This window comes from Passer domesticus, chromosome 2 (genome assembly GCF_036417665.1).
Source record: "Passer domesticus isolate bPasDom1 chromosome 2, bPasDom1.hap1, whole genome shotgun sequence".
Taxonomy (NCBI): domain Eukaryota; kingdom Metazoa; phylum Chordata; class Aves; order Passeriformes; family Passeridae; genus Passer; species Passer domesticus.
Window position 1 is genome coordinate 106960033 of NC_087475.1, and position 11552 is coordinate 106971584.

At 45.7% G+C, this 11552-nt stretch overlaps 1 protein-coding gene and 1 long non-coding RNA gene across 2 annotated transcripts in view; both read right to left on the bottom strand.

The window, feature by feature from the left end:
* Window positions 1–1538, bottom strand: part of MAN1A2 (mannosidase alpha class 1A member 2) — a 128935-nt gene extending 127397 nt beyond the window's left edge. The window contains exon 1 of the mRNA XM_064410360.1: window positions 730–1538. Within this exon, the coding sequence (XP_064266430.1) occupies window positions 730–1037 (308 nt within the window). The 5' untranslated portion in view covers window positions 1038–1538. The remainder of the gene's footprint in view (window positions 1–729) is intronic.
* A 2424-nt stretch (window positions 1539–3962) lies between these two features.
* On the bottom strand, window positions 3963–9366 carry LOC135294727 (uncharacterized). The gene is made up of 2 exons (XR_010356795.1): window positions 8780–9366; window positions 3963–8692 (listed from the first exon to the last, which is right to left on the bottom strand). It is a non-coding gene; the product is annotated as an uncharacterized LOC135294727 (long non-coding RNA).
* Window positions 9367–11552: the final 2186 nt, after the last annotated feature.

Below are 11552 nucleotides of genomic sequence, written 5' to 3' on the forward strand. Positions count from 1 at the left end.
CACATGATTCAGTCCTGAACATTTAGAGGCTTGCACCACACAAAGCTTTAGGTGGCCCCCCAAAAGCTGTTGATACAGCATATCTACCCTTGATACTCCTATTTTATCTGTGATTTCTTTACACTGGCAAATACAATTAAGGAAACTCAGCCACCAGCACCTTCAACCTTCTGGATTAACACTAGAGCAAGTGATTTTAAGGGCCAGAAAAAGGCAATTGTGCCATCTGCACTAGTTCTGTGTCCTGCACGTCATAGGCTGACAGCCTCTGGATCACAGCATGAAGTCTTTTTCAGATCAAAGTTCTCGTGCACTATTCAGCAACAAGCAGCTGTTTTGAATAAGCACATAATAGCTGTGGAAGAGATGCAGCAGTTTTTCAGTCACTTATACTGCCTCCACAAATGCCATAACTTAACCCCCTTCTTTCCATGGCTGATGAATGGAATTGACTAGGGTGAGAAAATAAATCAGCCACTGGAGAACACATCGTATTTGCCCTCCCAGCTCTGGCTCGCCCGAAGGCTAAATTCACACCGGGGAAGGCAACACGGCGCCACAGCTACATATGGCAGCTGGAGGACACAAGGCTAGTGCTCAGAAGTTGATACACGTTGGGGAGACACGAGGATGTCGGCGAGAGGAGGGACAGCAGCGCGGGAAGGACCTATTTTAGAGGGATCTCCCGGTCACCGGTCCCGCTCCCTTCCCGGCGAGCGAGGCACCCACCTGTGCCGGTGCTCGTCGTGCCCTTGCCCGTGGATAAGGAAGCCGCCGAGGTTCTTGCCCCCTTTGCTGGTGTCCACGTGGGGAATGAGCACATCCTCCAAGCCCAGGTCAAAGCGCTTGTGCTTCGAGGAGTCGGGGAGGAAGAAGAACGCCCCGAAGCACAGGGTGATGAAGGCACTAAGAATAAGGAGCAGGATAAATTTTTCGGAGAGTCTCAAGGTAGCCCTGTGGTGCGGGAAGGCGGAGGCGCCCAGGTTCAGCGGGGGCAGCCTCCGCCCGGAGAGCGGCAGCAGGGCGGGAGTGGTCATCCTTCCGCTAGCGACCCCCCGGCGGGGCACGGCTCATCCCCTCAGCCCCCGCGGAGGGCGGCCCCGGCCCGGCTCGGGGGCTGCGGGCGGCTGCACCATCACCATCCTCCCCGCGGGCGCCGGAGGAAGGGAGCACGGGGGGGAGGCCGGGCCGCCCCGACGGCCCCCGCCCCCACGGGGGCTCGGGCCGGGGCGCGGTCGCCCCGCTACCTGCGCGCCCCCTTCGCTCCTTCCTTCCCTCCCTCCCTCGCCGCGGGGCCAGCCGGGCCCGAGCGAGCGACTCCGGTCAGCGGCGCTCCCCGAGCTCCGCGGCCGCGGGGCTGCGGGACGAGCGGCAGCGGGGAGCCGGGGGCCCGGCCTGGCGCGCGGCGTCGCTCCAGCCGCGTCCCCTTGCCCGGGCCGGGCGGAGGCGCATCCCCCTGGCCGCGCCGGGGCCCCGCTGCCAACGACGCCGGGAGCGGCCGCCGCGCCGGTCCCGCTCCGGACCCTCTGCCCGCCCCCACGGCGCCTGCGCGGCGGCGGCGGGCGGCGCACGCGCGCGGGGCGGGGGCGGGGCCGGCGCGGCCCCCGCGGGGAGCGGGAGCGGGATCGGGATGAGGAACCTGTGTGTCCCGGGGAGAAACGCCACACGGACAGGCGGCTTCGGGAGAGGGGCCATGGGTGGCCACAAAGATGCTGAGGCGGCTGGAGCATCTCTCTTACCAGGGAGCTGCGGGAGCGGGGCCTGTTTTGTCTAGAGGAGGCCGAGAGGGGATCCCGTTAATGCACATAAATATCTCAGCGGTGGGTGCATCCTAGAGGATGGTGCCAGACTCTTTCCTCTGGTGCCCGGCCGCGATGTGGCGGTGTGAAGCACAAAAAGTTTCACCGAAACAGGAGGAAGGACTTCATTCCACTGAGCACTGGAACAGGCTGTTCATGGAGATCCATGGAGTTCCCCTCTCTGGACACATTGAAAGCCCACCTGGAGGCATTCCTGCTCCATTATTTGCACACAGTAACCTGGTCCAGGTGACCCTGCCTTGGCAGGGGGCTTGGACTAAGGCATCTCTAGGAAGTCATCCTGGGCACCCTATAAAACAGAGCCCCATGACAGAGTTTTATGCAAAAGCAAAAGGAAAGACCTGGCCAAGAGAGCTGCAGGAACCAGATTCAGTGGAGGGCACAGAACAAAAGTCGGTTCAGAAATTTGGGAAACAAGTTGCACCTGCAGCTTTTTTCAGAGTAAGGTGTTTTCCACGTTACAAAGGTTTAACAACACTCTAAACTCAGGTATTCCCAGATTACGGAGACCAGTGTCTGCTTAGTGAACGTGGCAGCCAAATCTGAATCACAGCCAAGGAAGTGTGAAGGCAGGGGAGGGAACAGGTCAGCTCAGCCTGCTAAAGTGAAGCTAACTGGGCTGGAGAGAAGTCCTCCAGAAGTCCTTCCCAGGTGCAGGTGGCAACCCCAGGTTTGGGTGGGAGTGACAGGATGAGAACTGAACTGAAGCAGCAGGCAGCAGCTCCCTGCAGGAAACCTTCCCGCTGAGACAAGCTCCAGAAGGAAGAGGAATCCCATCTAGAGGTGTAAATACACAAAGAAAGTGAGAGAGAAAGCATCGAGACACGTGTCCTGCAGGTAGACTAAGCAGACACACAGCCAAGAGTGGTTTCCAGTACCACAAATTCTGCCAATGCACCTGAGTGGGGTGCCTTGATCCCTGTCACAGCAGCTGGAATCTGAGCAATGCAGGTTGGATAACAGCAATCCCAGGCATTTAGGTTTGTTATCTGGCTTATACTTTGTTTTAGGTGTTTTGAATTTGTGGAATTATGCTGGCCTGTGGAAAAAGAACTCCAACTGGATGTGCTGAAAGTTACTCCTCAGCTTCTCGTCCGAGTGTGGTTTACTATGAAAATTAAGCCCTCAAGAAAGGTTACTTTGGGAGGTTTCCAGGGAAGGAAAGCAGCTGAGCTGACAAAAAATACTCTGACAGTCAATATAGTGGCACAGGTGTGAGTGCTTCAAAGAAATCCAGATTAAGGAACACTTAGGGCCAATCAAATTAGTTGAAGTTAACTGCTCAAGGTAAAGGAGTTTAATTTCCCTGCTCTGAGAAGTTAAAGATTAACTTCTCTGCTCTGACCACTCCTTATATCCTCACAACCAAGCTTTGAATCCCACCTTGCTTTATCTTACTGTGTGCTATGTCGGAGCTGTTGGCCTTTCCCATCTGTCCACCCAGCTAAACTCTTCCATCAACTTATTTTGCTTCCTCTTGTCTGTTTTCTACAAAGAGGACCCGTGACAATGCCATGCAACAGACAGTTGGGAACTGCTCAGTAATCTTGCACTAGTGAAAAGTAGTGAGAAACTGCCATGAGGTGATAAAACCCAAAAAGGCAGTGTGGGACAGAGATACCAAAGAGAGGACATACAAAAAGAGCTGTACTATCAATGATACTACAATGCACTCCAGTCAGTACAGAAACTAAACCCAACATTTATTGTTGTTAGAACAGGATCAACATGCTTCAACTGGTCTGCTGGCCATTGCAACTGTCTTCTAGTTTTGATCTGTTGCAGTAAATTATCTTCAAATATGTTCATGCCTTCACTTGTTAAATTGCTTTTACACACAGTCTGGAAAACAAAGATCAGTCCATGAAGGCTTTTTGTTCTTCAGTCTTCTTGCCCTTTGCTTCACTCTTCTCTGCCAACTGCTAGTTTTTCCTTTGCTTTAAAAGACTGAGCAGAAGCTTCCAGTTTCTTTAGAAAATGTTTCTTTGTGTTTAGCTTATTGGAAGAAAGTGACATTTCTGTGGGTTTTTTAGTTTATGATGACCTTTCCAAATTCTAAAGCATCCGTGTCTAAACCGTGATGAAGTTTTGTATTTCTACAATTTTGTGCTTGTTTTTACTTCCTTACTTTTTACCAGAGCCTAATAGTAATTTTTCATCCTTTGGTTCTGTCATACTGGGTAATATGCATATCCCTGTAAGTTTGCCAGTGATTTTCCACGCTGCAGTAGTGTTACTCTGTAGCTGAACAACATTAAATCTAAAACTATATTGAATTAGTTGGGTTTTGTGAGCCTGTGCTACACCATATAGATTTTGCATCTATTAGTGTTTTATCACAAACACCCAGAACACTCCTGGAAGTGTCCTGAGCTGAAACATAAAGGTTTTCACAAGAACCAGGAATTTCCTGTACTCACTGCCTTGACTTTGATCAATTGCTAATGTAACTGGGAACTTGAGGTCCAAAAGTGCTTGATCATCAGTACTAAAGTCACTGTATTTCCACAAGCCAACATTTCTGGAAAGCTATTAGGGCAGTTCACATTTTTTTCAAAGGTACACAAAGTAAGTCTTGTAGAAGTACAGATCCATATCAATGTACTATTTCTTTCTTCTTGAAACTGCAGTGATCCTTTCTAGGATCAGAACATGGGCACACAGTCTGGATTCATTATTTGTGAAGCCTCTTCTTCAGTTTTCTCTCCAAAACTGTCCAGCCTTTACAGGTTTCATGTAAAATCCAATGTAGCTTGAAATAGCATTCATGTTCTCTTGGACTCAATGGTGACTGTGGTCCCAAGAGCACATTCTTTATGAAATCTAGTCTCTAGACTCACTAGTGGCTCCTGTGACTGTCTTTATGTTTTTCTACCTCTCCCTCCAATCACAGCCCATCTGAAAAAGACTTTGCCCTCAGCCAGGCTTTGCCACAAACCTTTGGTCTTTGGCCCATTGCCCTGCTCTCTATTCCTCCTCCCTGTGTTGCTGGATGTATGCAAACATACACTTTACTATTGTTTCTATTAAAGTAATAATCACAAATTGACCTTTGCAATTCAGATCCCCTTTTGTTCCAAGCAACCCTTACCCTATAACTTTACAAAGAAGACTAGCCTTTTTCATCCTTAATGTGGCTATAGCAGGATGACTATTACTGTCCCAATTTCATTGTCCTCCTTCCATTTTCAATCAAAATAAGAACACACTCTTCTCCTAATTTAGACCTATACCACGTGCAAAGTCTTCTGCTCTGAATTCTCTCTGTCCTCACATCCAAATTCTGTCTCACACCTTGCTGAGTTTTTTCTGTGTAACATATCAAAGATATGAACTTCACCTCAGCCAAACTATTCCATGTAGGTATTATCACGCTTCATTGTCTCTGGTTCTGAAAAAGGCAATATTGCACTTTTCATGTCCATTCAGAGTGCTTCTGGATAGGCATTTTCTTTGTGAGTGACTGTCCTTGCTGTGTCACTTCAAGCTTTGCATCTTCCCAATCTTTCCTGACATGCCTTCCCCCTCTCCTAGCATTTCTGATTCATCACTAAGACACCAGCTCCTCCTACACCCAGTTGGCCCATAATATCAGCCTCCAGCACCTATTTATTAATGTTTCAAGTACTTCCATGCTCTCTTCTCTGCTTCCCTAAGGCATGAAAGGACTTGCACATCAAAAAGAAATTTGGGAACCATGAAAGTGTATTAGACTACTCCAGAAAATTTGCAGCTATGAAAACTGAACTTACTCATGGTAACTTCTCTACAGAGACACAAAATGGGCATAAATATCAGATTGTAAAGGAAAATGTGATATCTATGAGTGTGTATTGGAATCAGCAACAGTAGTGCCGTTCTTTGGCTTAAAAGTGAAAATAAGTTTTCCAGGGATGGTCAGAAAAAAGAGCCAAGAGCTGCACAGCTTCAAGGCCTTGAAACCAAATTCTTGCCTGTGGTGTGCACTGGGAAGACCATCCCTGAATTATTGGAGCTTGTTAAATGCATGAAAGAGACTGTGCAACAAGTTAAATATATCACCTGCTTAGTGGTCTGGGTTTGCATATGGTGGGTCTTGATCGCTGAGGTTGTCCCTGGAAATAAAAACCAGACTGATCATTCAGATGGACACAAATCTCACACATTTGATGGTCGACGTCCTAGCACAATCTGCTTTAAAAGTAAAACAGGATTTATGCCCCATTTGTGCAATCCTAAATATAGAATTGCTAAGACATCTTTACGATAATAGAGAAGAGAAATTACTAAGTAAATAAATTATAGCTTCCCGTTGCCAGAAGTTTATTACAGAAATGAGTCAAGATAAAGATTTTCAACATTATAAAAAACAAGTCAGAGTCCACGTTGAAACATAATTAGAAAAACCTGTCACCCATTGCCACAGGCATACTGCGATGGACAACATTTAACAGTGGCAGATCAATCAATGTTTGAAAGGGTCATGTTTTTCTTACAATTCCATCCCTAGTCTGGTGAGCACTACAGGAGAGCGTGAAAATCAAGTTCATATTTCACAGTGAAGCGTTCTTCCATTCTGGAGAGGGCAGATTAAAATTTGGCTGGAAAAGAGAGAGATTCGCTCCCTTGCAGCTGTGTTTTGGAATATCTGCATGTCCCCTGTTCCTCTATGCAGATCTTCGTGCCTGTCTCAATGAGCCTCCCTGCAGGCATATGGACCCAACTGCACTGATTACTTTGCAGAACTGGGGGTTAGAAATTACAAAGCCACATGCTTTATAATTGCAGAGTCACTAACTTATCCCAGTCTCGTTCAACGATCTTCTCCTCCCCAGCAGGGCCCATCTGTCACCATTTCACTAACTCCATGTTTTAATGAGATCCAATTTCATTCTTTGCTTTCAAGTGTTTTTATTCTATATCTGTACACTGAAAGAAAAAAAAAATGTTTTCTATTAAAAGAAAGTCAGTCATAAATATGTGGAAAACTGAAGGGGGCCCCTGCATATATTGCCATTTAACATTTTATCATTGTATTATTGATAGTTTTGCATTACCTTCCTTCAATGCCAAAAGAGCAATTAAAAGATGTTTCACTTCAGAAAGAGAAAAAAACTGAAGGAAAGGTGGACATTCAAGAATAAACTGCCTTGAAACTACAATAAACTGATAAGCAAGTCCTTTGGCAAGTTTAATTTTGGAAAAAATGTTCTCATTCAGCTCATGCTACTGAGTGAGCCTTGAACCATGAACAGTCAGTGAAGAATTCTGCTGTTACAGGAGAGTATACCACTTGATGTAAAAAGAACACTGTCAGCTCTCACATTGTTACCTCCCTTCATTAGCCCAACCACAGATCTGGAGGGAAGAAAGGTTCTACACAAATTGTAGCTCTTCCAAGCTTTACCTGTAATACCATTATACCTGGGATCTCCTAGGCTGACTCAAGCCTGACAGTGGAGCTGAAGGCATCAAGACAAATTGACCAGATGCTGTCACTTCACAGGATACACTGTGAAGTGCATGTACCAATGCTCCTTTGTTCCAAATGAATCAAAAAAGTCAGATCAGGAGCACCATCATCAGCTAGACTGGGCAAATACATTACTTTGTTGCATAGATGCAGTGTTCACCCAACAAATATCTCTCAGACTGTTGTCTGTCCTGCATTTATCCAGCCTGCAGAGTGATTTGCAGCTGGGAAAGCCACTGTGCTGTGTCCCAAGCATTGTCCCAAGCACTGTCCCAAGCGCATCCTTGCTACCCTGTAAAGCCATCAGGGTGTCTGTCAGGACTGGTAACAGTAAGACAGGGATTTTTCCATCTGCCTCTGTGCAGGTTGAAAGTCAAGCCAATGGAAATGGAAGATTTACTCATCCAAACACATGGCTTCCTCTTCATTTGTTAGTCAGCCCATTACACTATTCAGTAATCCCGCCCTCATTTATCTAACACTTTCTCCCTCTCTCCCATTATTCCCTCCAAGTCATCTAAAGCCACCCAGCCCTCAGGTGGCCACTGCTTTTCCTACCCACCATCTTTTACCTGAGCTTGTGCGTGGGTATGTAATTACACATATCCAAACATCAGACTGCCACTGCAGGGCTTCCCTGCAGAAGCTGCAATGGAAATGTATCCAGCAAAGGCCCTACGTTGCATCTCTGAAGTGCCACTAGTTAAGAACTTCTAACACCCTCTCCCCCTTCCACTGCATGAGGCTTTCTAGCCACAAATCCCACAGGATCCCTGCCTGTATTCCAGCTATGCCATGTGAGCCTGAGTGGCCTCCCACTGCTGGTCTGGGATTTTCCAGACGTATGCAGGTGTGGGTGAGTAGTAAGCCTGACCTTTTTGATCATGCTGCATTTATTAAGGTATGAATCAAAGTCATATATATACAAGGAACCCAGAATTTGTTTAAAATGCTGTTCAGGCTCCACTGGCTGAGTAGCAGACAGAAAGTAATTGAGTCCAGTGCATCCTCATGGCATGAGCTCTGCTTGACAGCAACTGTGTGAGGTGTGTGTTTGAAACCACCCTGACTTCCAGATACACAGCCCCCCCAGCTGGAAAAACTATGCAGGAGATTTGCAGCTACTTGGACCTACTAGATACACTTACAAATTCTCCTGTGCCAGCAAATTTGAAATTCTGGATACCAAAACAGATCTTCTCTGGTGAAATCTAGGCATGGGACAATGGGTGAAGAAAAAGGGTGCTTCTTTGCCTGCTTCTACTGGTTGTGATGACCAGTGTTGCCACTGTTGATAAAAATGCCCAGAGACAGGAGACTGGGAACTTCTGCTCTACTATATCTGTGATTATACACCTTCACAATCATTATACATTCTCTTCTTTCCTCTTCCAGAAACACCCACATGTGAGCACACACTCTGAAAATGAAGAACAGGGAGCTGTCTCAAGAATGAAGCCAACTTCATCCCTTCTCTCAAGCATGAATAAAAATCTGCTGATCTTACCTGAATGTCTTCAGAGCTTTACATTTAGTCCTTTCATGCCTCAGAGAGCCTATCCAGCCTCCCTATAAATGCTGCAATGGAAGTTTATGTTCCATCCAATAGTTAAATAACTGCTGACAGGTTATTGTGTTGTATCATTGCTAGATATTCACATACTTCAGGGAGAGTGGCCAAATCAAAAGCTAGAATAAAATATTGCAGCATGAATGGTGTGCTTACTGTTTGTGGTTTGGTACCTAAAAATTGTATATAATAGGACTTCTATGCATTACAGTCCTTAAAATGGAAATCACAAGTCCCAGTAAATATAGAAAAAAGATCAAGGTAGTGGAAGATGTTGCCAGATCCTGCACTTGAGTCATAACAACCCCATGCAACATTACAGTCTTGGGAAAGAGTGGCTGGAAAGCTGCCTGGCAGAGAGGGATCTGGAGGTTCTGGTTGACTGAACATGAGCCAGCCATGCCCAGGTGGCCAGGAAGGCCAGTGGCACCTGGCCTGGATCAGCAATGGTGTGGCAGCAGGAGCAGGGCAGGGATTGTCCTCCTGTACTCGGCACTGGTGAGGCCACACTCGAGTGCTGTGAACAGTTCTGGGGCCCTCATTGCAAGAAAGACATGGAAGGGCTGGAGTGAGTCCAGAGAAGGGCAACAGAGCTGATGAGAAACAGCTGAGAGTGTTTAGCCTGGAGTAAAGGAGGGTGGGGGTGTAAATAACTGCAATATAACTGTAAATAACACCCTGAAAGGAGGCTGCAGCCAGGTGGAATTTGGTCTCATCTCCCAAGTAACAAGCCGCAGGACAAGAGAAAAATGGCCTCAAATTGCTGGGGAAGTTTAGAGTAGATATTAGGTAAGATTTCTTTCATGGAAAGGGGATCAGGCATTGGAAGGGACTGCCCAGGGAAGAGGCTGAGTCACTACCCCTGGAAGTGTTTAAAAGACATGTAGGTGTGGCACTTGGGGAAATAGTTTAATGCTGGACTTGACAGTGTCAGGTTTATGGTTGGTCTTGATGATCTTAAGGGTCTTTGCCAGCCTAAATGATTTTATAACTCTAAAATGTTAGATGAAAATCACTAACTTTGGTACAGAAAAATCACAATAAAAGTAGAGTTTCAGCCTCTCTGTGGTGGCACTGTGTAAATAACATAGCAGCTTTATAAAATTAATGAGATGCTGATGAAATCTTGAAAAATATCAGATTCAACTAGCATTTTCTGTTGTACATGAAAAACATTTAGACTAGTAAAAGAGATGACAATTAAAGGAAGGGCACTGATTTGAGGACTATTGGTTGCCTTTTGTATAGGGAGATAAAAGAGAAGATCGATTTGAAATGCCCGTGCAAAGGTAGGAAGAACACTGTGTCCATAGGAAGAAATGTCCATTTTCTCAGAGAGAATGCAGAATAAAAAGAGGAAGTAGGATTTCCCCACCACCACCACCCTGAAGTGTTTTGTTGTGGGTGTAGGGGTTTTTGGTTTTTTGGTTGTTGGTTTTTTGGGTTTTTTTTTTGGTTGGTTGGTTGGCTTAATCAGAACTATTCATTAATGATAAGAAACTTGTGATTCATTGAAAAAGAAATCTGGGTGACAACTGAATCAAAATCCCAAAGGTCTTCAAAAGGAAGAGATTACATGATACTAAACAACCAATGTAAAACTATTTCAGTAAAGACTAGAGAAAACAAAAAAGCAAAATAAATAAACATGCCAAACAATGTCAGCAAAACAGCAGCTGACATTGTTTGAGCAAATATAACAGAAAATGTTAAAATACTAGCAGTTGTAGTGACAAGCCCAACTAGTTCACAAAGATGTACATAAAAGGCAGGAAAAAAATATTTGGGTTAAAAATGGAATAACTGGGAGTAAGGTCCTGGTAAGCAGGATGAAGGGGAAATGCGCAATTTCTGAGAATACCTAGTAAAACCAGGCACAGAAGTTTCATATTCTAACATATAGAACAGACAGAACACCGTCAAGGAAAGTGAAAGCAGAAATAGAAATAACTGAAACAAAATTATTATGTACATGGAACAAGCCTTGAAATGTCAAAGAGTAAAATGCCACACTGGGGGAGAAATTCCAGAACTGAATATCTGAGCAGCATCAATTCAGAGAAAAGGCAGAGCGGTGAGATAAGGGCATGGGGGTACACCCAGGCAACCAGTGAGCTTCCATCAGAAGCTCAGGGGGAGAACATGTGTTTTGCCTTAACAAGGTGTATGTAACTACAGAAAATCAGCTTCCTTAACAAACCTGACCCAGATCTCAGCAAGCCGGTTGCATCATACCGAGTTGTATTCGCAGGAAAGAGATGTCTCCCAGAGACAAAGGAATATTTATAGAAGGCCTTGGAGATCACTGTAACTTGCAGATTTTTTACAATACTAAAGGCTTGTTCTTCTCATGTCTTTGGTAGACAGTGCCTCACAAAACTCTTTCATAGCATGCTCTGCAGCTGTGACATTTCTGCACAGACACGAGGACCTGACTAGATATTGCCAGGCCTGTTTCTGCCTCCTGTTTTCTCCTGCTCTGCCTACTTTTGCTTTGAGGAGCAATTCTGGCAGAAATCCTGTGGCTAAACTGACATGTTCCCCAACCCATCATTCTCCCATCATCATGTCTATCAGCTTCTCAATTTATCAGCTGCATTTTTATGAATTTATGACATACCATACCCACATTTTCTGCCTCCTTTGTGCCATATTTGACTCATCCTCACTTGCACCTACATCTCGGTGTGCAAGAATGTTCCAGAAATTC